This window comes from Alosa alosa, chromosome 7 (assembly GCF_017589495.1).
Source record: "Alosa alosa isolate M-15738 ecotype Scorff River chromosome 7, AALO_Geno_1.1, whole genome shotgun sequence".
Taxonomy (NCBI): domain Eukaryota; kingdom Metazoa; phylum Chordata; class Actinopteri; order Clupeiformes; family Clupeidae; genus Alosa; species Alosa alosa.
The window spans coordinates 36,602,913-36,630,775 of record NC_063195.1 but is presented as its reverse complement, the minus strand read 5'-3'; the positions used below and the strand labels follow the sequence as shown (position 1 = coordinate 36,630,775).

At 40.8% G+C, this 27,863-nt stretch overlaps 1 protein-coding gene across 1 annotated transcript in view; it reads right to left on the bottom strand.

Annotated features, from left to right (window-relative positions):
* Positions 1-22,845, bottom strand: part of LOC125297786 (ethanolamine-phosphate cytidylyltransferase-like) — a 94,204-nt gene extending 71,359 nt beyond the window's left edge. Inside the window, exons 1-8 of the mRNA XM_048248259.1 lie at positions 22,563-22,845; positions 19,579-19,667; positions 19,246-19,407; positions 17,806-17,872; positions 17,647-17,731; positions 17,523-17,564; positions 17,008-17,146; positions 16,750-16,832 (exon numbers count right to left, since the gene is read on the bottom strand). Coding sequence (XP_048104216.1) covers positions 16,750-16,832; positions 17,008-17,146; positions 17,523-17,564; positions 17,647-17,731; positions 17,806-17,872; positions 19,246-19,407; positions 19,579-19,667; positions 22,563-22,675 — 780 coding nt within the window. The 5' untranslated portion in view covers positions 22,676-22,845. The remainder of the gene's footprint in view (positions 1-16,749; positions 16,833-17,007; positions 17,147-17,522; positions 17,565-17,646; positions 17,732-17,805; positions 17,873-19,245; positions 19,408-19,578; positions 19,668-22,562) is intronic.
* Between the last annotated feature and the right edge of the window lie 5,018 nt (positions 22,846-27,863).

Sequence of the window (27,863 nt, the reverse complement as noted above, 5' to 3'; positions counted from 1 at the left end):
GGATTGGGATAAATGCAGAGACCAAATTTCCCTCACGGGATCAAAAGAGTATATATCCATCCATCCATCCAGATGGTACTATGGTGTTGAAGGCAGAGCTGAAGTCGATAAAGAGCATCTGTACGTACGTGTTGTTCTGATCCAAGTGAGAGAGAGCAGTATTCAAGGTCAAAGCTACAACATCATCTGTAGACCTGTTAGACCTATAAGCAAACTGGAGAGGGTCTAATGCAGTAGTCAGACAGGGTGTAATGTGGTCTTTGACTAAGCTCTCAAAGCACTTCATCACAACAGAGGTCAGAGCGACAGGGCGGTAATCATTTAGACTGAAATTATTGTTTCTTAGGGATTGTTTCTTAGGGACTAGGATGATGGTGGCCCTCTTGAAGCATGTGGGGACAACAGACTGTACCAGTGAGAGGTTGAAGATGTCTGTGAATATGCATTCACTCTTATGAAGGATTTGCACACATCGGTCACAGATACCTGAAAAGGGCAGCAGTCTTGCTCTAACAGTACCTCTGACATGGTGGGTGTCTCAAAAGGGGCATAGAAAGAGTTCAGCTCCTCTGCAAGACAGACAGAGGTCGCATCTGCGACTTCGTTCCAGCATCTCCGTTTCAGCTTCTGCCTATAGGCTGGCATTAGGAGGACAGAGGAATGATCCGATTTGCCGAAGGCTGAGCGGGTGTAGGCGTGATCCAGAATGTTTTCACCTCGAGTTGGAAAGTTAACGTGCAGATGGTACTTCGGTAAGACTTTCTTGAGGTCGGCTTTGTTAAAGTCGCCAGCTACAATGAAAGCAGCCCCTTTCAGCTTGCGGTGGAATGTAAACGGCGACTAAAAAATTGCAGAGAATTCCCTGGGTAGATAAAAGGGCCTGCACTTGACCATTAGATGTTCGAGGTCAGGAGAGCACCCCGATGATGATGTTTGCACATCCACACCACAGCTTGTTGATTAGGATGCACACACCACCTCCTCTGTTCTTCCCCGAGTCAGTAGTTCTGTCCTGTCAATGAATGAGGAGGCCCTGGGGTAGGATGGCAGAGTCTGATATTGAGGGGTCCAGCCATGTCTCAGTAAAGACAAATGAATTGCAGTTCTTAATTTCCCGCTGAAACGCCAGGCTGGCTCTGATTTCATCCAGTTTGTTATCGAGTGACTGTACGTTAGCAAGGAGAATGCTAGGAAGCGGAGGACGGGCTGTCATTTCCTTAATTTCACCAAGACCCCGTAACCACATTATTGAACATGACTGGCAGTAGCCTACAGCAATAAACAAAATATGCGCCTAAGTGCCTGGATGAGTCGATGTGAGGGGCTGTTAGCAAAGACGAAGTTACATCCAAAGCTGGCAGCGCCTAGGCTACGGATCCTTCAAGCAAACTGTTACGTGTTGTCTGCAGCTGTCTGCGTCTGCAGCTAATAACGTAGGCCTATCAACGGGAGCTACTCTGATTTTTAAGTGAATTCCGGATTACATCTATTTTGTTGTTAGGCAAAACTGACAATGTGTTGACTAGTTAGCACTAGAACAGCTGTTAGAACTGATTTGTGAACGTCAGCTCAGCTGGCTAGCTTTCAGACAAGGTAAGAACCTGAGTAAGATGCCTCTAACTTTTTTTCCCAGTGAGCTAGCAAGGGCAGGCTATTGCAATCCAGTTGTTGTTATCAATTACCTTTAAATTGAATAAACCGTCTATATCAACTAGAAAAGAAACTAAAAGTTTCTCCAATCAGGAAATACTTTTTATTTGGTGCCATCAACGATATTTAAAACAACACCGACTTGGATTCCTGTAACTATCCATGGAAACAGCATAGAGACCGCCTAATAATAGTCTTTGAAATTAATTAAGATGGTATGCAACACACTTTATTTATTTGTTTGCAAACATTTACATTTACTTAATACATAGTTAATTAGGCTATAACTTAGGCCTAGATGCATTAATAAGCCAGTGATTCTTTGAAACACCTCGATTTATGCCGTTACAAGGATACAAGGAAGTTTATTGTCACATACATATAGTTACTGGAAGTAAGAAATGCAGTGAAATTATGTCTGGTGTCAGCCTATTTGTGCATTTATAGGGGTAAAAAGTGCAGTAGAAGAGGGGTTTAGTAGATTAAGTGGCAAGGGCTGCATAAGAAAGGTGGGGGAGGATTGGGATTGGGGGAGGCACCAACAAGGGAGCAACCCAAGAGCAACAGGGCAAGGAAAAACTCCCTTACCAAGGAAGAAACCTTGGGCAGATCCACGGCTCAAGGGGCTAACCCAACTGCCAGGGGTCTTGGGTGTGTTGGGGGATGACAAGGAGATGGGATAGTGTGCTGTGTATGTGGGGAGAGGGCAGTGTGCAATATGTGTGTTGGAGAAGCTTCCTCATGAGACAATGTGCTGTGTATTGGGGCAGTGTGCTGTAAGTATGTTGGGATGTGTGTTGGAGAAGCTTCCTGATGAAATAATGTGCTGTGTAAGTAGGGGAGAGGCGGGGGCAGTGTACTGCAAGTATGTAGAGGATGTGTGTTGGAGAAGATCCCAAGATCCCAATGTGCTGTGTATGTAGGGAGGGGCAGTGCAGCAAGTATGTAGAGGAGGCTTACTGTAGCAAGCAGTGTGCTGTACAGTATGTATGTGTGGTGATGACAGTGATGATGTAAGTGTGTTGTTTTTTTGTGTGTGTGTGTGTGTGTGTGTGTGTGTTGGGGATGGGGGTGGGGGGCAGAAAGGCTAGGCCAGTGGTTTTCAAAGTGGGGGCCTCAGCAATTTGGAAGGAAAAATAAAAGCAACAAATAAATACATTTGAAAATGTTTAAATATACCTATTACTATGAGGGTTGTTATACAATGCCATTTGAATAATTTGTCGCATATCTGAACATTATATTTTCCATGATAATGACTGGGAATAATAGTAGAGTGATAGCTCTCATATAGCAGAAAGCTCCAAATGCAATTTTTACACACTGTATGCTCAATCGCAAAGTGCTTGTGGCTAAAATAATTATTAGAATTAGCTTAATGTAATTTTACATTTGCCGTAGTATTGTTGATGGGTTTAATAACACATCAAGGGGTCCTTGGCCAGAAACTAGTAGTATTTGGGGGGCCTTGTCGTGGAAAAGTTTGGGAACCCCTGGGCTAGGCAATCAAGGACATGGGTAGATAGATGGAGGAGAAATCAAAAATAATAAATAAAAAGTTCTATGGAGATGTGCAAAAGTGGGAGAAAGTCAGATATGTGTGTGTGTGTGTGTGTTTTGACGTGTGATGAAATAAGAAAATAAATAAAAGGTCTGTAGCATAGGGAGAGGGATGTAAAAGTGCTAAAAGTAATGTAGGTGTGTGTGTGTGTGTGGGGGGGTCATGAGTGCTGAGGAGTGAATGAGTGCAAGTCAGTATAGTGTGAGTTCAGAGTTGGGAAATGTTTGAGAGTGCTGAGGAGTGAATGTGTGCAAAGTCAGTATAGTGTGAGTTCAGAGTTCGGATGGCCAAGGGATAAAAACTTCTCCTGAGTCTCTCAGTTCTGGCTTTGTGACTACATAGGCGTCTTCTTGATTTCAGTGGTAGGAATAATCCATTGTTAGGATGAGAAGAGTCTTTCAGGATCCTTTGGGCTCTTAGGAGTACTCTTCTGGAATAGATATCTTGCAGAGCAGGGAGTTGAGTTCTTATAGTACGTTCAGCTGAGCGCACTACTCTCTGCAGAGTACTACAATCTCTTGCTGTGGAGTTCCCATACCAGGTGATGATGCTACCAGTTAGAACACTCTCAACCGCTGAAGTGTAGAAGGCCTTCATGATGGATGTAGAAACTTTGAATTTCCTTAGCTGACGAAGGAAGTAGAGTCGTTGTCTGGACTTCTTCAGAACATATTGAGTGTTAACAGTCCATGTTAAGTCTTCAGTAATGTGGACACCAAGGTATTTAAAACTTGTGACTCTCTCTACAGGTTGCCCGCTGATCATTAGTGGGGTGTAACTGTAGTTCTGCTGCTGCCTTCTGTAATCCACTACCATTTCCTTGGTTTTATTGACATTCAGTGTCAAGCTGTTGAGATTGACACCACTGTGCCACCACATCAACCTGATCCAAGTAGAGCTGTTCATTGTTGTTTCTAATCAGGCCCAAGATCACGGTGTCATCTGCAAACTTGATGATGGAGGTATGACTACTGTTGGCTTTGCAGTCATGTGTGTAGATGTTGTACTTGCAGTGGACTCAAAACACAGCCTTGGGGAGCACCAGTGCTGATGGTTAATGTGTCAGATGTCAGACCCCCCACTCTAACCACTTGTGAACGGTTGGTGAGAAAGTCAAATATCCAGTGACACAGGGTGGTGTTCAGTCCTAAGGCCTTCATCTTTGTGACCAAGGTGAGAGGTACTATCGTATTGAATGTTGAACTAAAGTTAATGAACAGCATCCTCACATTATTCCCATTTCCCTCCTCCAGGTGAGTTAAGGTGGTGTGCATGAGGTTTGAGATGGCATCATCTGTAGACCTGTTGGCTCTGTAAGAGCAGATAATGTTTTTCACAAGCTTCTCAAAACACTTCATCACTGTAGATGTCAGGGCTACTGGGGGGTAGTCATTCAGACATGATGGACTTTAGTTTTTCGGTACTGGAACAATAACAGACTGCTTGAGGCAAGTAGGAACTGTCTCTTGAGCCAATGATGTGTTAAAGATATAAGTGAACACAGGAGCTAACTGAGCAGCACAGGATTTCAAAACCCTGTTAGAAATTCCATCCGGTCGAGCAGCTTTTCTACAATTAAACCTCCTAAAGGCATTGTTCACACCTCAGACCTCGACCTCAGAGACACAGAAAGGTGCATCCTCATTTGCTTCACATGCTGCAGCTAGTGCAAGATAGTCTGTGTTTTTCATGTCAAAGCGAGCATAAAAAGCATTAAGTTCATCAGGGAGGGCTTTACTCACATTCATCATAGGAGGGGACTTTCTTTCAAAGCCAGTGATGGTTCGGAGTCCTTTCCACACTCGTGCTGGATCACCCTCCAAGAAATCAGCTTCAACTTTGTCTCTATAGCGCCGCTTAGCATCTTTAATAGCTCTACGTAAACTATAAGATGCTGCTTTGTAATCAGTAATATCCCCTGAAATAAGCCCAGCATTATAAGTGATGGTGCGTGTCTTTAATGCCGTTCTCACTTCTCTATCCACCCATGGCTTCTGGTTAGGGAAGCTTCGGATCTTTACAGTTGGGATGATGGAATCAGTTAGCATACTGATGTAACTCAATGATACTTCCGTAAACTCATTGATGTCAGCAGAGTTCGTCTTGAACATCTCCCAGTCAACGTTGCTAAGGGCGCCCTGTAGCCTGGCTTCCGATTGGTCAGTCCAGCTTTGACCTCCTTCCGTCACTGGGGGTCCCTCTGACTTCTCTGCTTGTACATAGGCAGTAGGAAAACAGCGGCATGATCTGATTTTCCGAAAGCTGGTAGAGACTTAGCTTTGTAACTGTTCTTGAACTGTGTGTAGCAGTGATCCAGTGTGTTGTCACCATGTGTAGGGAAGTGAATGTGTTGAATAAATTCAGGCATGGACCGGTTCAGATGTACTTGATTGAAATCACCGGCCACAATAAGCTTAGCTTCAGGGTCGCGTGTGTTGTTGTCTATTTAACACTTCTTGCAATTCTGAAACCGCAGCATCTGTGTTGGCTTGTGGAGGAATGTAGACAGCGTTGAATATTACCAAAGTAAACTCAATGGGCAGGTAGAAGATTCGACAGGCGATAGCTAGATGTTCTAGATGAGGCGAGCAGGACTTTGAGAGAACGGTGACATTTCTAGGATCACACCACTTGCTGTTAGGTCATGATGCAAACACCGCCACCTTCGATTTTCCAGATTCCTCAGTCCTGTCAGAGCGAAAGCAGCAGAAAAACTCCACCGGAGTGATGGCACAGTCCGGTACAAGTTCAGTTAGCCATGTCTCAGTAAAGCATAGAATGTTACAGTCTCTTTGAAACTGTATTCTCGCTCTTAGTTCATCCATCTTGTTCACAAGAGACTGGACATTGGCTAGGAGAATGCTAGGCAATGGAGGCCTATGAGCTTTATTCCTCAATCTGTTACGGGCCCCGGCTCGTTTTCCTCTGTGTTTTTTCCTTCTGCGCCGAGATGCGTCTCCATGGTTCCATGATGCATCTCGGAGAATCTCAGTCGGCCAGGTAGAATCGTCGATTAAAACATCCCGAAACAAAAAAGGCAATTCATTTCCGATGTTTCTGAGTGTAACGCCATTATACGTAATCAGTGCAGTGGAAAAGTGCAAAAAATTAGGGGTTAATAAAAGGTAAAAGAGTAAATATAAGCACAAATTAGGCGGAGCAACCAAAAAGGCGTCTGAACGCGGCGGCGCCATGGCAACATAGAGATGTCTCTTAGGCTAAAGTCGCAATTTATTGTAATACAGGTAGCCTGTATCATAGCAACAGCAGCAAAAAAAATTTTTATTTGGACTATTTGGACCCAGAAATGTTCTAAAAGTACGCCTCCTGCATACCCTGGAAACTCCAGAGTTCTCGCAAGAGCACAATTTGAATTGTCTCTGCGAGACACTCAGGCAATAAGTAATGAAGCACGTTACTTTTGCCACTTGTATCGTGGAGAGCCAATCACATCAGTGTATCTGATATAGGCGGGTCAGAGGCGAGCTAAACAGATGACAGTTGTAGTGTTATCCAATTGCGTCGAAGTCCGGAATCAGTCAGTAAACGTTGGTCGTATTGTGTTATCCAATTCGTGCAGTGAGATTTTCAAATGCACGCTTGATGCCGCCCCTCGAGTTGGACCATTACATTATTCGTAGCCAGACCCTTAATCTTTCTAGATTACCAGGGTCTGGAATCTCCAGGCTACCTCCTGCCAGGAAGACAACATTTCTGATATTTGATTAAAAATGACTGCACACTCGAACATGGGGGCCGGGGGATGTTTACTTTTGCAACATAGGCAGTAATTTTTTTCCTTGTGCCCTGTCATACATTCTAAGCACATTGTTTGATAGGCTTTCTATCACTGTAAGCTATATATATAGAGATTACAGTTGACAAAATTGTGGTAGCCTAGTGACGAATTTGCTGCTGCAATTGCCTTGTCTAATTCTAAAATAGATTTTACACTACTCCAAAGGAGACACCTCTGCGCACGCACACAGCATATTAAAATGAAATCGGTTGAAAAATAAAGAGTTAGGCTAAATTTAATTGAGACCTTTAAACTTGGACGCTAACCTTGGAGTTAAGTCACAATATGCTTAGTTGACTCCTAAAATGGCAACATTAGAATTCTTGCGTCTGTGACATCAACTAGGTATCATCAATAGGCCTATAGCCTGGCAAGCCAGACCCACATTAACTCATTGAGTGCCAAAAACGTAATATTACGTTTTTCCTTCCCACGCGTTGAGTGCCAAAAACGTAATTTAACGTTTTTGGCTTTTTTTTTTTAAATTACGAAACTAGACACTCCAACACACCTTATATGTGATTTTGGGAACTCTGTGATGAATGGAAATTAAATATATGACGATCGAAAACTCATGAAAACGCACAATCTGGACATTTTATCTGGATATTTTATCATAACTCGGTTGCCGCTTTGGTCAAATCAGTGACGCATGCACGTCAGCTCAAAACCAGGCCATTTTCGGGGGTCTATCACTAGGTGGCAGTCTCGCCAGGTCACTTCCCGGAAACTTTACAGGCAACACTTCATATTTCATGAAAGACGTTATATCTCCATTTCTAGAAAAAAAACAGCAATTTTGATGAAAACTAGCCACTGTTTAGCTTGGGATTTCTCAGGAACAAACACGGTTTGCACCCACTGAGAGCTTAAAGTCTCACATTTCAAACGAGCCATTGTATGTGTTCATAGCTATAACACAGAATATGCTGTGGCTGTACAAAAATCATCAACAATGGTCTAGATTGCTGGCACTCTAGGACAAAGCTTCCGAAAACAGCTTGGCATTTAATGAGTTAAGATATTGGGTCTGGGAACACACTATTGGCAGGGCTCAATCCGAGGGGCAGGTTATCTTTCAAATTCCCTCTGCACGCAATAGGATCGTGCTAAAACCAACCTTTTTTTAGGAATGACTTCAGTGCCTTTCTTTGTTCTTTTCTCAAAGAAAAGCTTAACTCCAAGTCTTTAAGCGTCGTGGCCAAAGCCGATTCGAAAGACCGCTGTTCGCCAACAGCAGCAGCCATCTCCTTTGTTTTCAAGTAGCAGGGAATTCACACGGAACCGTTGCAACTATGTGTTAAGCCCGCCCACCGACTCTAGACACGATGTGATTGGCCTGACCAGAGTTTGGTTTTTCCAAGCCAATGGAGAGTTGCTTGGCTAATAGGCCTACTGACTTACTAACATAATGCTTAGCCTACCTAACATGCGAATTGGTACTAGAAAAACAAATGTACAGGTTATACAGTATACTAAAGTTTTTTTAAATTAAATTGTTAAATGAAAATAACTGACATCAAAAGCAAACAATAATTTTGAAAGCAGTTCAGAGTAACGCAGCTAGCTAAAGTTTACATGACTGTACACTAGCCCAAGCTATGCCATAATGTTGACGCTGATGAGAAAGCATATTACTGTCAAACAAACAACAACAACAAGGATTTTAGGACTACAAATTAAGATAAACCATAACTATAACTGATGTAAAAACATATTAACAATTACCTCAATTTATCCAGCTGTGTGGTTTTCAGTCGATGTAAACTCCAACGAAGTGCAGGTGGTGTCCGGCTGTCCTCGTCAAATGTACTGACTGAAGTGACACTATTTTTTCATGACTCATCTTCAAGTATCCAAGAGAAAATGTGCCATAAACCTCTTAACAAATCATATCAAATGGAAGCTTATGTTGTCAACACTAGGGGGGAGATTTCAGAAAAAACTAGACTGCATTTCCGGCGGGAACTGCGAAAGTGTGCTTGCCCTGGTCCGGTCACCAACGTGAGCAGACAGTGACATACGCTATGCTGAACCTGGCTTGATCCAAGCATTCTAACAGTGCCTTTCAGTGTTGGAGCAGTGGCAATACCTCAAAAGCTCTATTCAACTATTGCCTTGCCGGGTGAATGCGGTTTGTTGGATTTTACCTGTGGCCTGCCTTCGAATTTAGCTTCTATGACTAAAATCAAATCAATAAACTAAAACAACAGCAGTGATTGGCTGCAAAAATAAATAATGTCACGCGTCTTGCACCTCTCAAACTGGGCTATCAGGTAACCTAGAGAAAAATTTGAAATTATGAAATATGACTAAGGCATTAAAATGCTGCTTGTTTGTCAGGATACTTTTTCACTGAGCTCTGAGTGTGAATGTTATATATTCCATCCCCTAATTCTGTTTTAAAGGTTTATTTGACAAATAATCTATATGGATTTGCTCTATAAAGACCTTATGTCTGTTTGGGATTGTTTTGTGAGCCTATTGATGTATCTCAGAATAAAGTAATGTCCACAACATTAGTGATGTTTTTTTTTTGTATGTGTGAATGTATTTTACTTAACACATTGAATGTAGCTGGATGTCTCTAATAGCCACAATAGGAGTAATTTTAGCAACACCGTATTTTGTGTGGCCCATAAAGACCCAGTGGATCATGAAAATGTGCCAAAATTCACATTCCTTGCTTGTTGTTGGTACATGAATCCCATTCAGATTGCCACTTATCTGAGATGTAAGAGTTCAGTATAGGTTTAAGGTCTGGGGCAGGGATTTGACATTCTGTGGCTTGCTTAGCAGCACTGTCCGTTTTCTCATTTCCCCTCAGACCAACATGGCCTGGGACCCAGCAAAAAACTACACTCAAGTTCTGGTTCTTTAGACGTTCTAGTTGATCAAGCTCAGCTTTGGCTGTACTTTTTGTGTGACATTAAAGCCTACTAGAAAGATTTTTAATTGCAATTTAATTGAATGCAATTTACTTTTACGATTAAATAAAATTAATGTATCCCTCTCACCCATAGTTTTCTATTTATTTACAAATGTACATAGGCCTACTGTAATTACATTTATACATAGTTATTCTACTGATCTTTATACTATTCATCTTGCACATAGACATTATTCTTACTACTCTTATAATGTTGTTTCCACACTGCACATAGCTGTATGTTATGTACATATCTGTTATATATTTGTCATATTGAATATCCATTTATTCTGTTTTATTATATTTTGTTAATACACTGTATATATCTATATTATTATTTCTACTTTTATAATGTTACTGCTACATCTACATCATTATTCTACTTATTGTATGAGATAACAGCTAATACACTGCACATATTTATATTTAATTCATATTACTCTAAACCATCTTCTGTAAATCAACTGTATATTACTGTCTACGTTGCACTATATTTCTTGACCTGTCTCTGTATATTTCATCACCTTTCTATACTTTGCATCACATTGCATGCATACTGTAGCTACATGAATCACAGCTAAGATCCTTGGTTGCTATGAAGGCCAGTCGTTCTAAATGGATGGTTGCTACGGCCAAAGGCCAGTTATCTCTGCCGTTGTCAAGCAGGCATATCCTAACTTTATCTTATTTTAAACATCTCTATTTTACTTAGCCTACTTCCATACAGTGAGTCCCATAACATTACAGCAACATCTCCTCCCTATGACCTAGCTAGCTAGCTTCTAGCCACACAAGAAATGAATGATGTTAAATCTCCGCTTAGCATTCTAATAACAGAAGGGGCACATTTATGTGGACCACTACAACATGACTCATTATGTCTGTAACTCTATAAAACACTTACTTTCATAAAGGAAGCACACCATCCAGCACATACACATGGAAACCGATATTTTAGGTACTTGGCCACGAACTCAAAACGTGTCTCTCTGAAGCTCTGTTCTAGAATCTTTGCTCTGAAGTCTGTTCCCGTTGCTAGGCAACATCAAATAAACAAAATGAGAGTCTTTTCAAGGTATTAAAAGTGTACGTGTGATTACGAATGGATGTTTGTGGTTTGCAATTAGAATAAACAAGAAATAACATTTCCAATAATTTCCCATGATAAATTACATAATATTTGCACCTTCCTTACTTGTGAAGCTCACACCGTATTTCAAATACACTAGTGAAATGTAATACAACGTTGCCACCTAGCGTTCAGATGTAGGCTATTTAACATTAACGTGACATTGCTTGCTTATTCTTTCGTCAACTCCATGTTTTTAGGAAAACAATCTTTTTATCATAGTTCCCTCTTCAATGAGCGATTACCAGCTGGATTTTTTTGTAACAGAGATAGCTGTTTATTGTCCCTAGGTTTACAGAAACACCTATTCATATTAATACGTAGCCTATGGAGTGCTGCCGACCACTGTTCATTACGGCACAGAATGCCTTGCATGTCTTTATAACAAAACAACACAGTAAAACCTAAATGCCCGTAAACATATGCATTTGCATACTTGTAACATTTTTAATAATACTCTCCCATCATGATATTTAACAATAATGAAAAATTTAATTTGAATACCGTCAATGTGAAAATAACTGTACTATGTCAGCAATAGCTAATGTTCTCCTTACCATTTCAGTTCATAAGTCCATACTATCCCATGGCAGAGCAAGGCTGCCCAGAGACATTGTGCATACTTGGAAGGCATTGTGATAGATGTACCAGTACAACTGCAAATGTGGAAGGTGATAGTTACCAAATATGGGTGGGTGGTTTGCCAAATGCTGGAAACTTTTGGAATGTTTTCTTTTTTTTTAGCTTATGCACCCTCACATTGGAGTCCCGGGTTCAAATACAAAATTTGGTATCGATATGTGACAGTGTTCCTGAGATATGGACGACTTCCTGTTTCGGAGCTTTGCCGCCGATTTCGTTTGGCTGTGACAGGCAAACGCTTTCGAAAATCAAAAATCCTTCTGGTAACTTTTGCGAGGCTTGGTCCAAGGATAATGCACGCCAAGTTTCGTATGCTCGACCAAATTTGTGACCTGTGAAAATTTAGTTTCGCTTTTCTGTTCTATCCAATATGGCGGACGAACGACACGCCCACCTGACGTCATCTTCGCAAGCAACTTACACCGGTACTGACCGGACGTTTTAAAGTTGGAACGGTGTCTCTGTCTCAAAGGGCCTAGGCGCTAGGGCTGACAAAAAATTAGGGAGACGGGAAAAATAATCATAATAAAACTTAAGAAGAACAATAAGTGTGCTTTGCAAGCACACTTAAAAATCAGTCATTGGACGGCTGATATATAACACATTTGGTCATCGTTAAAATTTCGACCGGTAGAACGGTTGGGCACGTAAGGGTAATGCAAAATGGCATTTTACATTAATGAATCTCTCGTGTGCTTGTTTTTTCCGGTGTGAGCGGTGTATGTTGGGTAATCTCTCTTAACCCTCGGTTTCAAAAAAGCCTGTGGAAATTCTTGCTTTTAAAAGGTAAATTATGCAGTATTGGCAATTTCCTTACTGTTTTCTCGGTTTTTGCTTCTTTTTCACTGGCTCGGTCATGACGAATGTCTGAGAAACTCCATCGCTTCCTTTTTCTAGCCGGTGCCTGGCGTGTGTATTTGAATGCAGTAAAGCAATTCGTTATACTCGTTATACTTCCTGACACTGAGGCCGTCGGCCCGCCGGCCCACAGTTGCAAGGGTGGTTTTACCACTCACAGGCGCTAGGGGGAAGCGAGACGGCCACCATTCAACCCGAAAAAAGTCATATAACCATTCCAATGACTCCAGAATGGCCCCAGCTGTGGCGCAATTGGCTGGGGCACCTGCACCGTACGCCGGCGACCCGGGTTCGATTCCCGCTGTCATATCTGATTAAAGGCATAAAAAGCCCAAAAATATACTTTAAAAAAAAGATCTGCACAGAACTGCAAGAAGTCGATACTTCAATTTGTCTGTAAAGATCTTCTCCACGCTACAACCAAAGTGTAAGGCTATTTTAAGCAATGTCAGTAGTTTGAAAATAGCGGTTTATTTTGACGTGGCTCCATGCCTGTTGCTAATGTAAATGTAGTCTAGCTCAAAACTCCTCAGAGTAATGTAATTACCCTGGGGGCATGTTCGTGAGCCGCCATGCCCCCAGAGTGTAGCACTGTAGCTACCTAGCTGCAACTCGAGCTAGGTAAAACCGGAGATCTATGTGAAAAATCGACAGAATTCCCCTTTTAGCCGTGCCCCGGAGCGAGGGAGAGACCACCACAGGAAGGGAAATGCAGAAGGAGGCTGAGCAAAGTTACACAGAAAAGGGGTGTTTGTTGCAGCCTAAGAAGCTAGGTTAGAGGCTAGTGCTTACGGAGCATTGACTGACTGAATTTATGACTTAATTTAGGATACTGTAATACACACATTAATGTCACACACACATACATTGTCATCCAATGTTGAGCAAAACAGTGCGTTTCACTAAATTCAGCTTCAAATTGAACTAATTTGTTGTCACTACTTGAAGGCTACCAGATGCTCTATAGATGTGTTAACAAATCAGAGTCGGTCGAATCATTATGAAAGTAACATAATTTGTAACGTTAGGCTTTCAGCTGCAGGACTGCTTAGCAGCAACCGATTGCAGGGGTGATAGTAGAAAAAAATCCTGAGCCTGAACTTTTTTCCCTGGGAGGTAAGCGGGACCCTAAACCAAGATATACCCTGTACTGATCAACATAATTGTCAAGCGGGATCCAGGGGCGTGCTCCCCTGGGAGAAGATTTTGATAAATAGTCCCTTAGATGATAGATTCTGGTGACTTTTGTGGAAATATGGACATCATTCAGAAATGATATGAACAAACCCAATACAAGCCTATATTACAGTAGCATCTTTGTTTAGAGCACCAGAGCCACTGGGACCCTGGGCCTGGTAGGCCTGTTCATTAATCCATCCCTGCTTTTAACTAGTCACTTACCTGCATTTATTGAATTGAATTTAGTCACTTTGAAAGCAATAGTAAGAATGAACTGGTATGATATAGGAATCAGATTCCAAAAAATAATTCAGTGGAAATGCATGGATTCCAGTTTCTTCCAGTAGCAGCAACTGGAATCCATGCATTTCCACTGAATTATTTTTGGAATCTGATCCTTATCATACCAGTTCATTCTTACTGCTGTTCTAATTTATCGCGGACTAAATTCAAGATGGCTGCAAACGCTTAAACTTCGCGGAAGATACTGTCTGTATAAATCGCCTTGTAAGTAAACTACCAGTGCTTTTTCAAAGTTCTCAGTGTCTCGCTTTAAATGTCAGGGCCCCTCGAAGTCTACCAATGAAGTGTGAAGATACATTGAGCCCTCGTAAATGGGTGTAAAACAATGATTTATTTGCATGGCTAGCCCGACGTCAAGCACCACTATTGAAAAAGCTGTTGGTAGCATCGGCTAACTAGCCAGATTTTGGAGCGCAGGGGACAAGCCGAGATGGGCTATGAGACATAACGCTCACACTCGGTATCATGTTTCAATACACTTTAGGTCAATATCACACCGGAATTCTCCTTTAAAATGACGTGCACAAAGGATGAATAAAGCTGCGGCGTGTAAGGCGATAAGAGGAGGGCCCGACAGTAATTGTAAAGCAATTTACAAAATATTCACTGAATGAAAATGCTGATGTGGTACACCAAAATGTAGATAAAAATGTGGAGAATGCAATGCAATCAAGCATTTTGGGCGAGGTGGAGTCTCAAGCCGGCAGTGGATCAAATACTTGCGGGAGGCTTATTTAGACATTTATTTAATCCAAGAAGAAGAACAGACATTTAATCCATAAATGCAAGATAAACACAATAGATCACAGTATTTAATATTACTAAATTAACATAACACGCCACCGGCAAGCAGTTCACCATCCATTAAATTCTTCGTCCTCCGTGTCGCTTCTGAACATCTCCGCCAACTCCTGAGGAAGACGAAGCGCCGTCTCCTCTTCTGCGGGGCTGTCGTCAGACTCAGCATCAGTTGGAGTTATTCCGGCCTTTCTAAATCCCGACAGGATGGTTTCGGTGGTCACTGAAGCCCATGCTGTGTCGATCCATCCAATGACTTGCATGGCGCATTCAGGACGCTGAGTGTAGCACCGGTTAAGCCAGATATTCATCATTTCTTGATCCATCCACCCTTTCTCATTCACAGTCACGACAACTGAGCGTGGAAATTCGTCTTTTGGCATGGTGTTCCGTTTGAAAATGACCATCGGTGGCAATTTCGATCCATCTCCACAACATGCCAACACCACTGTAAAGTGTGATTTCTCATGACCAGTTGTCACTATATTCACACTTTTTTGCCCTTTTCAAACGTGAGGGGGACCTCGTCCATGTTGACAATATGGTCCGGCGAAACGTTGTCTCTGGTTATCCTAGAGCGCCCTCTCGCGACTGTAGACGGTAATGTTTACTCCTCTTTCATTTCGGAATTATAAAAAAAAAATAATGTTATCGGTAAATTTCATATATAAGTCACGCCTGACTACTCATAGTCCGGAAAATACGGTAGATACAATGTAGACCATGGTGACATTGTTTCAGTGAGTAAAGATTCACGAAGACACATTTTGCGGAGAGTGTGCTATGGAGAGCAAAGAAAAACGTGAGCAATTTGAATATGCTTCATATGAAGTTGAAAGCTGAGAGTAAGACTTGGATGCTAAGCCTGTATTCTTTAGGCAATTGATCCCTTTAGTTTTACGCAATGTGTATTGACGTTACCTATAGCTTGTTGGTTGATGCACCGTTGGTTGAACGGTGTTTTAAAATAAATGTTCTATGAGTGAAATTGCTGTTGCTCTTAGTTCTTTGGGGTTTAACTTTTCTGTTTAAGGTGACAATTTGGCTTGTATTTATTTCTCCCTCTTTTTAACTGGAGCGAGCGTGGAGCGATTTCACTGGAGCGGGATGATTTTTAAGTGAAGCAGGGAGCGGAATTGAGCCAAGCGACCCGACGCGAATTTGAGCGGAGGAGCGGCCGAGTAAACAGCCACCTACGTGAGGTGTGTTTAATTGCTTGGACAGCTGCTTGATGACTAGGGTCTAACTCGTGCCATACGTGGCAGCACTTTTCCCCTCTAATTCCATATAATATTTTCCTTGTGCACAAAGTGCAGAAACATGCTCCTGGTTGCCTTTGACACCAGCTTCAAAAGGGCTTTTCGTCTCTACCCACCTCCTCTATCCCAGACCAGCACCATTTATCCTTTATAGCCTACCTTTATCGACAAGTTTGGTGTCCTCCCCTGGCTTCATAAAGTTGCACTCTATGACATTGGCTATGTTTCGCGTTGCCAGTGTGAAACACATTTGTAGTGTATGGGAAACACAAAATAATTTCTCACGTGAAATTTCTCATTTCTCACGCGAACGCGAACCTGATTTTGTTTTTTTCGCAGACACGGCGGTCGGCCGGAAATCCGGTGAGTGCAATCAGGCCTGTATTAGTCATTTTCAAATCGGGTCATCAACCGGTTCATAATACATTTAAACTGACCCAAGGGTTCGCGTATTGATGCACTTGCATCTTTAACGTTCATAACGGTTACCAATACGTATTGGTGAATCTTTACACCCCTAATATACCTATGGATGTCTGAGATGACATTTAATTTAGATCTGACATTTAGTTTGGTGAAGTTGTCAGCTTGGAAGTTCATTTAACATTTCTTACATGTACTTTATATCAAAATGGAACTTACCTGATCAAAGTGTAACCCCACAATGACATATGGTCTCTCTGCCTGCTTGTATACAGTTTCCAAGAAGTCAACATGACCAATGTCTCACAATGTTACAGTCAAGAAAGCTACATAATTTCAAAGGTACACAGAATGAACTGACATGCATTACAAGAGCTCTCAGATCCACATCACTCACAATCACCTCAGCCTTTGTTGTCAGTTAAATTTGTGAAATGGAAAATTAAAGCAGACCCCCTCCTCCCATAAAAAGGATACGGAAGAGATCAAATGCTCCAGCCACATATATGATTGTGTCTCCCAGTTGTGGCTCTTTCCCAGAAGCAAACTGAATGATTTTCTGGGATGTCTGCAGAAACTGTGACACGCCTGTCCATGGACTGTGGCCTTTAGGACCCTGGGCAAATAGTAACAAAACCACCTCAGAACCATTTCAGAACACAATTAATAACAAATTACTTCCTCCAATAAGAGCAACTCACTTACTTTAATATACAAGTAAACATCAGCACCAGATGTACAGTACAATGCGGGTAACATAAAGTTACTTTCAACATCAAGTATATCCTATGTTCCACAGTCATGCTCTGTTTTTTTATATATGTTTATTTATATATTATGATTCTTACTCAAGAATAAATTCTAGCCTCTAATGTCTTTGTCACATCCAATTCCAATTAACATCCACTAGTCATGGCTGTAGCGTTGTGAAACAATAACACTATTTAACTCATGTGCGTAGCTTGATCATATAAATAATGAATAAATGTCACCTTTCCGAAGTTGTCAGTGTGCTGTTGATAATCTGAATTATCCTGTGCAGGAGACAGAGACAGAGAATGACGCAATAACAAATGCAGAAATGCATACATAAGGAAGTAGAGACCACTTGCTTACCATGTTACTGTGATGTGCTTTGGTCATCAAAAGCATACGTCCCACCAGGTCTGTTGTAGACACACCCTGGGTTCGTTTACATTCTCTGCAGAAGAGGGAGAATCATTACCTAGGATAACATGGCATATTTCCATGAAAAAGTTAGTCCGATGTCCTTACTTGTATCTACCCATCTTCTTTACTTCATCATATGTGTCCTTCCCGTCCACAGTCAGTGTGATATCATCTGAGGAGACATGGCATAGCATAAATCTTTATACAGTGGAGAATGATAATTGTAAAATAAATTAAACAGGAGAAGACATTTCATTCCCAAAAAAAACAACAAAAATGCACATTTGATGTATGCAGGGCTCTACACTAAAAATTTTTTTCAGGAGCACTTGTGCTCCCAAGTAAAAAAATTTAGGAGCACAGACAAAAATTTGGGCGCACAGTCAGTTAAGTCACATTAAGGATGACTGACAACATTTAGGCTACAGGAAACAGGATTTTAAAGATCAGTGCCTACTTTATTTTCAGTCTGTTTCATTTTCCTACATTTTGTTAATGTAAAATAATATAATACATTGCCATATTTGCATTTAGCCTGTACATCAAGTATCCTGCCAAATGTAGGCTAATTTATTTATTTGTGAATCCATCTATAGCTAAACCAAATATGCCCATGGTGACCTATCTGACTGCATACTGCCTAATACTACTACTAAAACAGTCCATTTTCTCTTCCACAAAACCCAACATAGGCTAATCAAGGATATGTTTTATACTTTTAGTTTTTATTTGAAATATCTGCATTGATAGGGGCAGTAGGCAAATGTTAGGCCTACTTTCGTTTTGCACTTCAGCTTGTATTCGTGTAAACAAACAAGCATGCGGAAGCCTGGAGTTGTCAGTAGCGCTCTACCTTTGAATAAAATGGGAGTATTACGGGAGGTTACTTTTGTGCCGGTTCGCTCAGCTATATTTTGCTTATTGCAGCCAATACGTCAACTGGGCTGAAAGGCATGTTAGGTTACCTTTCCTTCTCTCACTGCATTCTCAGAATCTCATCCTGTTCCTCCGATATCCGATGAATTCGGTGGATAGAAGAACTAATTTCTTCAATCTTTGCATCTTGGCTGGCTAGTCTAACTTTCCGCTTTTTCTGCCGCCTTTGGATTTTGATAGAAGTTTAATTACTAGCTTAAACTGCTAACGCTGATGGAGGTGTAGTTTTTATGCTGCATTCGCGACGGATTCTATGGTTTGCACCAGTAATGTTTCTCGATGTTGCGGTGTATTTTGCAGACAAACATTGACATGGTTAGAAGTCATTCGCACCAGTGCGCCTAAATATTTTTTTGCACTCGCACGGCATCATTTTTACTCCCATGTGCGAGTGAAATGGGCGCACTGTAGAGCCCTGGTATGTTAATGGCACAGTCCTCAATCCAGGTGAAAACCTGATGGTATCTGAACTCAACCAACACACAAATATTCTTCTTGGTGTGTGTGTGTGTGTGTGTGTGGGGGTAATAGGGTGTTTGGGTATGGTGTGTGTGTTTGGGAGGTATGGTGTAATTAGTGGAGAAGTGTAAATCCAGAGACTTTTCTAACCTCCATGTACACAGAAGTCACAGTTGTACTTGTCCAGGGTCTCCAAGGTGGTAACATAGGGTGCCCCCTCTACAATTTCATCTACCCATTTGATCGCACGCACCATCTTATACCGTTCAGCTTGTGTGAAAACTGGAGGCCCTTTGTGCTTTGCAATCTCTCCTGTGGAAACGAGAGAGTGGAAGAAACAGAGTGGGAGACATAATTCACAACTACATTCCAGATAAAAAGTGTGAATTTCAGTACAAAGTATTTATTAAGAACAGTGAAATATAGAGAGGACCAAATGCAGGAGCATGTCCATATGTAAGCACTCAAAGATGCATAACTCACGATCAGTGTGCACCCCCACTATAAGGTAATCTCCCATGGCTTTAGCTTGTCTCAGTTGATTGGAATGGCCGTAGTGAACCATGTCGTAACTGTAAAACAATGGGGGGTATGTGACAATGATATAAATTTGTAAAGTTCTAGAGATGACCTGCATCACATACTGTGTAAATACAAACATACAATATACTGTGCCTGTAAAAAGTATTCATCCCCCTTGGATAATTCCCCTTTTACAGTTTTATAAATGGAACCTCGATCAATTTAATTTGGCCTTTTTACAATCATTTACAATCCCATCTTTAATGTCAAAGGCAAATGTCTACAAAGTAATGTTAATTAATTAAAAATATGTAATGCAAAATAAATCATTGCATAAATACTCCTAAAGTGACTGAGCTAAATCAATAGTTGTCCCGCCAATTGATGCTGGGTAATTCGAAGAAATGGGTGCCTTTTCCACTATTCCACAACATTTTCAGAATGTTCATTAAAAGTAAACTTCTTTTCAATTTATCCATTGCACTAAATACATGATAACCCTCCAAAAAAAATCATATTTGCCTACCTCAGGCATACATTTTTTTTTTCACACTGAAATATAATGTATTGAAATATAACAAATGTGAAGGGGTAGTATGTAGGGGTGTAACAGTGCATGTATTCGTATTGAACCGAAACGGTACGGGCGTCACGGTTCGGTGCATGAATTTACACGGAGAATACACGGTATAAAAATACATAAAACTCGTGTGCTGATTAATTAATGTCATGCGCAATTACTGTTAAGTAGCGAGAGTTACGGGACTTGTTTAGCGACACCTAATCTGTAGCCTCGCCTTAGCTCTGATTGGCGCCTATGTTTTTTTTGTCAGGTCGTCGGTCGAGTCAGTCAGTCATTAGCAGCACTAAGGTGGCGACCCACAAGAGTTAGAGGATCCGCTGGTCTCTTTAAGATCGCAAGTTTGAGAACTTCAGTTACAGTAGTACAAGCGAGAGAGTGGTGGATAAGATGAAACTGTGTGTCGGCGTTGTTCAGCAGTTGTTATATGGTATGTGAGTGGAAATATATGCTACACATATTCGAAGCCATCACCCAGATGATGTAGGCCCACAGTTGTCAACTAGTACGCCAGACCCCAGGGCAATGTGGACTGATTTCAGGGGTACAATTTAAAAAGATCTAAGTCATATGCCTTTTTAAACGGTTTTTCTATCCCATGTTGGTAACTTAACTTCCGTGATTTGCACTGCACATTAAAAAACGATTTTCTCCGTGAGCATTAACAAAATATTCGAGAGTGGAGACAGAGAGGGTAAAACAGCTTCTCAAACTGTGGGTCGCTGGAGACATGCCAGATGGGGCTGAACTGACGGAAAAACAGGATTTTTTTTTTTTATCTGTAGCCTAGGCCCAGGTAGCAACCTCGGCGCAATGGACGACTGTGTTATTCATAGGAAGCCGTGTCGGGCAGCTTAGTTAGTCTCGACCTGAATGAGATTTTGAACGAGGTTGTGAGAGTGGTATATTTCATCAAGACCGGCCTTTAAAAGCGTGTCTATTCTCCAAGACTTTGAGAGTAGATGGGAGCTGACCAAAAGGCTGTACTGTTTCACAGCTTAGGCAAAGTGGCTTTCCCGAGGTAAAGTGCTGTCGCTGTTTGAGTTCGTCAGCCTCTTCATGGAGGAAGAGCGCATGTTTGAATCTGCAAGCGTTCACTAATGAACATTTCCATTTGAGCTTTTTCTGGTTTGGCTGAAAATTGTGAAAAAATGGAAGATTAATCCCATGAATGCTCTGTATGTTCATATAAAACAGCATTTTCTGAACAATATCACCATTGTTTTTGATATATTTTTTTATAATTTAGCTATCTTTGACACATTGGACCAAAAAATGGCCATGTCATGTCAACCACCCATATATATACCATCTATATATCTAATCTATCTATCGATCGATCTGTTGTGGCCAGCGTCCTCTTCTATGCTGTGGTATGCTGGGGAGGAAGCACTAAGAAGAAGGATGCTGGGCGACTAGACAGGCTGGTAAGGAAAGCTGACCAGTTGGAGACTACGCTCTGCCATGCACAACTGAAGTCGTTTGTCCCCAGGGCCATACAACTCTTCAATGCTTCACTTAAAGGAAGAGGAGAGGTAGACTTCTCTGCATAGTCTATCTGCCTCCACACCTCCCTTTCACTTCTGTGACCTCTGACTGTACTGACTGTCCACTAGCCCACTGTGTTACACTGTCTACACTGTTTTCTGGCTATATTAGCCCATATACAACCCCTCTCCCTAGGGTATCAGCCATTGGTAACCAATGGCTGATACCCTATTACTGCAAAGCTATCCATGCACTGCTGCTATCATTCTTATATTACTATTACATTTTTCTCCATTTTGTCCATAATTATACTATAACTGTTATATTACTATGCTTAATCTTTTATTATTATATTGTTCATATTTAATACTGGTCTCTTATATTGTCCACATTTATTGCTGGTCGCTAGACTTTAACCCTGTACTGTTGCACTTATTTGCACTACCACCATGACACACACCTTACTGAGTTACATGCTTACATTTACATTCATCATTCAGTAGCCTACAGTACATTCAGGATCCTTGTTTTAGTATCTTTAGTGTATTTTACTGTTCATTTTAGTCTTGTGGATTTCGTTTATTTTATCATCTTGTTTATGTTGTTGTGTGTGGTGTCTTGATTACCCCCTTGGGGATCAATAAAGTATCTATCTATCTATCTATCTATCGATCTATAAAACAAATTGCACTGGATTTGAATCGCTGATTGCAGCTTTAGAATGCTAGCTAAATTCTTGATTAAGGTGTAGCTACGATAGCAACTGTTAATGTTAACATACAACAACACATAAACACAACTTATTTTGGGACTTGAACAAGACAAGGTTAACAGTTATTAGTAAGAGAGCTGATATTAGCTGCCATAGGTAACTTACCAACCATCGCACCACAACTGGACAATACGTTTTCTTTTTTCAGTACCAGTGACTGCTGGATTTGCGACTGTCTCCTCGCTAACAGTAGCGCCGTGATGGCCGTTCTTGATCATTGTCAGATTCACGTTTAAGTTTATTTCTAAATACACAAATAAGTACTCAAGTAAGATGGGCCAGACCGACCGACACAATAGTTTTCGGTTTGTTTGGTCAGACTATACTCAAGTTCACAGAAAATGTATAAGCCGGACAAGGCAAGCTTCCTGAGCTTCCGGGGACGAAGAACTTCCGTCAAAGATAGTTTGACGGATTAGTTTTCAAAATAAAAGTAGAAACTTTTTCCAAATAAAACTTGAAAGATGTTGAACAGTTTTTTAGTTGGGTTGAACCTGGTTTTCAACCCAGAAATCGTGGGGTTGAACCTGGTTTTGTCGGATAAAGTTTTTTTTTTCTGCTTTATCTTGTAGACTTGGGGTAACTTTTTAGGAGGGTGCCTTAGGCAATTTCCTATTATAGCCTATGGCAATTTCATATAACAATCTTATTGCCCTATGGGCCCAAATCATGCAAATGTAGGAAATAGGCTACTCTTAGTTTCAAGCTGAATATTAATATCAAATGCATCAAGTTCCCTGTTTGACATTTATTTACACAGTACGTTATATACAGTAGGCCTATATTTCTTAAAAAGCTTCAAATGTGGAAAAAAAGAACCCTTTTTCTCTCTCAAATGAACTTTCTTATTTCAGATAATGCCTGAGTTTTTTTTTTTTTTCATATCAATTCATATAAAAAAATATTGGATTCGACATCCTAGTCTAAGATTTAAAATGTTTGTTCTAACAGTCCCCCATGTCTAAGACTATGATAGTAAACTCTCAGCCTGACACCTTATTTCGTTGCTGAGATATGCCTTTTCAATTATGTATTGACACTGCATAGAAAACCGCACTGAATGCCAAAATGTGTAGCCTAACACTTTTTGAAATATTCCTCTCATCTCTCAGCAAAACCATTTTTTGCCAAAAATGTACACTCTGGAGAACACTGAAAAAACACACTGGCAGACAAATGTACTTATTTTGAATTTGCTTAACGCACTAGCAGACATATTTGCTTGTTTTCAGGATGAGATTAGAATAAAACAAACTCTTCTTAAATCAAATGATTCTATGAGAAACCGCTAGGTAAATCTCTTTATACTGAAAACATAATCAACAAGCACTTGGTTAGATTTTGTTAGATGAGCAGTTTTTGCTTATCCTATTCTATCCACCACTGTTGTATTATTGAAAGAAACCCAGATATGTTTTACAGCAACTGGAAAATGCATATTTTTGTTCTCAAGCCATTTTGAACTTGCAATCTGAAAACCTTGAAGAAGTAGAGTCCATGAGGAAGGTATACTGAAGATGTTTACTTTGAGAAGGTCACCAGGTCCCATTGTCTGAAAAACACCCAAAACTAATACATTTCTATAGCTATTCTCCACATTGTGGATGGTGTTTTGGTGGTTGAAACGTTCACTCTATCTCAAAATGGATCACTTGGTCACCATGGATGCTGATCATGGATCACTCTTCTCCAAACATCCACAACTCAGTTAAACCTTAATAAGGGCACACCTGGACAAAGAATTTAGCTTTTTTTGTTGACCCAGGGACATGGCCTGAGATTGCCATAAAAAAGAAGCATTAAATTCCAATGACACCATGTACATTTCAATTGTGGGGGTTAGAAAAGTATTCTTTTGGGATGTTTTTCAGCCAGGGGGACCTGGTGACCTTCACAAAGTAAACGGTACCACTAAAGCAGGAGGCTACACTGAGATTCTGGAGGAAAAGATCAGGCAGTGTGCAAAGAGACCTGCCCCAATAGGCATCATTGGACCATTAAACAATGATCCAAAACATACAGCCAAACAAGTCAAGAAATGGTTAACAGAGAACAATGTCATATTTTAGAGTGGCCCAGTCAGAGTCCAGACCTCAATGCATCAATGCATGTGAGTACAAGGCCAGAGTGATGGCAAATAATCGTTCCTGCCTCAAAACCCAGATTGCAGCTAAAAAGGTGCGGTCTACAATCATTGTAGAGACATGGAGCGACTTGGTACGTAAGAACCATTTTTTGAGAGCTTTGATTGCAAATAAAGATGTTTCCAGTGATTTTAAAAGGGTATGAATAATTGTGGACCGGATTTTCACAAATCAAATGTGGCAACCCTATTTCCCATACTGCAGAGCTGATTATAGCAAAGACATCTGTGAATTACCTTTGTTGTGTGCTTGATAATAACTTGTCTGGAGATCACATGTTTTTTGTTCAAATTAACAACAGAATAAAATTTCATGACAGTATATCCAAGTTTGTTGAACAATGAGCCATGAAAACAATATCAGGTACTCTTATAGAGTGCCATTTTGACTGTTCTGGTAGTTCCTGGTTTAGCAGTGCCTCTAAAGATCTAAAGAACAAACTGTAAACATAACACAAGCTAGTCAGGCTTTTGTCAGGGCTCCCAACTGGTTCATTCCTTGACACCCTCACATTAGGAATATGGCTCAAGGTGAATGACAGAGTGAAGCAGATAAAACTACTGTATACTGGGTACATATGATTGTGTATTGTGATATTCCCAACTATGTTAGGGGCTACTTTGACCATCTTTGGGACACACATTTATATTCCACTAGACATAGCTCTACAGATGTTGTACCAAACATGTAAGTAGTCATTCTTATATTCTGTAGCTGTCCTTTGGAACAGTTTGCCTAGGGACTTGAAAATAACAGGACATTTTACTGATTGTCATTGTCATTTATGCTATTAATAGTAAATCATTACTAAAATATCTTTTGATAATGCTGATGTTGTGGTTGGTGATATTTATTGTGATAATGTATTGTGCTATGTGGTTATCACTGTCATGGTTCCTCTTTGACTTCTCCCTCCTTCAATCTCACTTCCAACCCCGTTGAGGATCACAATAGCAGTGTTTTCAGCTTTATTGTGTTATCCTTGTTATCCGTGTTAAATAATGTGCATGAGAAGCAGATATCTGTATGTCTGCTGTGCTTTGTCTGCAGTGGTTTGTTTGTTTGTTAGCATGTATGAATGGATGGGAGGAGTGGGGGGATGCATGGGGCCTTTTCTGTAACAGAATTAAGGAAACATCAGAGTGGGGGAAAAGATGAAGTGAGATGAGAGGAGCAAAGAGCTGCATGAGTCTGACAGTTTCTTACCTCCTCTTACCCTCTGCACAATGGAGGGGGATATAGTCTAGTGTTATTTGTGTGGACAGGCCCTCTCTGTCCTGCTGTGACAGTCTGTGGCTAAGTCTGAGCCAGAAAACACCCTTTATGACAGCTCTTGGAATGGCAAGAGCATTTCACCTCAGGGTGTATGTGTCTCCCACTGGTTGAGTTGAGACAAGTCTATAATGTCAGAGAATTACTTAGTAAAAAGATTAGTGTTTTAGCAAACACTAGCCAATGTAAAATATATGCCATAGCATGAATATTTTTTTTATGTAGATATGGTCTTTCAGATCAAAGGCTGGTAACTGTTGCTGAAGGTACAGTATATTACAGTATTAAGTCAGTAACACAATGGTAATATCTGGTAACCAGAGGGAAACGTACTAATAAAAAGAAGCCACCAAATAACAATACAGTGCATGGCTTTGCCCCATTGGGACAAACAAAATGAAAACGAAGACAATGAAAAGAGGAACAAACATTTCACAACTTATTAGGGTGAACTGGAACCAAAGTGGAATGGCCAAAGTGCCCTTTTGAGTGGGCATTTAAATTATCAATGCTTCGTAAAATTACTCATAAACATTTAAAACTGAATGTGTGAATCAATTATTTGAGAATATAATAAGTAATATAGAAGTTAAGGTGGTAGCCTCGTCCACCTGCGCTGCTGCCGGTACGTGATGTCATAGGCTATCAACGTGACCTTTGAAGCATGCCAGGAACAAGCTGACAAAGGAGATCAGGGTAGCCAAAAGAAGCTACAGTGAGAAGTAAAAAAATAGCCTCTAGGACAATGATCCTGCAACAGTTTGGAAAGGCCTGCAACAGGTCACAAATTATAAGAGACCATCCCCCCATCCTGAAGAAAATCCCAGACTGGCTGATGACCTGAATTACTTTTACTGCAGGTTTGAAAAGCATCCATTATCACACCCCTCACACACAATAGGTTTCCCCTCAACTCCTAACCCCTCCCCCCACCTGCATTAACAATCTGCTAGAACAGTGGTGCCCAAACTTTTTCTTCCGAGGGCCAGCTCACTATGCCTAAGAGAGGGCCAGAGACTCGGAGTATATCAACCATAAATAGCTTAGTGCTGTGAACAACAGCAGTCTACCTTAGTTGAATATTCCATTACATTTAATCATCACTGCAATTTAATACCATTGCTAGCTGTGTTTATGTTGCCACCATGCCATATCAGTGTAAAATGTAGCTCAAATGAAATAATACTAATAAAAAGACTTTTCTTTGTTTCTTTGCATACATAGCTCAAGTTGTGAACAAGCAATATCCTACAAATAATTTAAAGTTATCAAACTATGAGAGTTTTATGAAGTGCTGGCAAACACATCTGAAATGACCACCATTCTAACTTTCACTCACCTGATGAGAACTTTGAAGTCTGTATGAAAATTTGAACGTGTGAATAAAAAAATAGAAATAATTATCCCAGAAAGTCCCAGAAATATGACTTGAATAGAAGTTAGTTAGTTATTAACAAATAATTGATAAACTTTAGAATACTTTGAGCACTGATGCAGTCAGCATAGGCCTCTTACATTGTTTGCAGGTAGGCCTACATTTCATTCCGTTTTCGATGGCAAACGCGAAACAGCGCCAAAACAACCACCAGTGGACAAAAAGAGTATTACATGTGTACTGTTAAGACTCGCCATAGAGAATGAATGGGGAAATTACGGAGGTTATAGTTTGACGATGTCGTACTCCTGTGCGGGCCAGATGCTATATACCACGGACATGTTTTGGGGGGCCACCCAAAATGAGTTGTTGGGCCGTAGTTTGGGGACCACTGTGCTAAAAGGATGTGTGCCTCCTCTTTCAGAAGCAGAAGATCAAGAAGGGACCTGATGGTGTCCCCTCTCTTGTCTGCGTGTCCGAGCTGAACAGCTGGGCCAATCTTCGCAGATCTTTAACCAGTCCCTGGAGCTGTGTGAAGCGCTCTCCTGCTTCAAATGCTCCAACGTCATTCCAGTCCCCAAAAAATCCTCCATCACAGGATTAAATGACTACAGG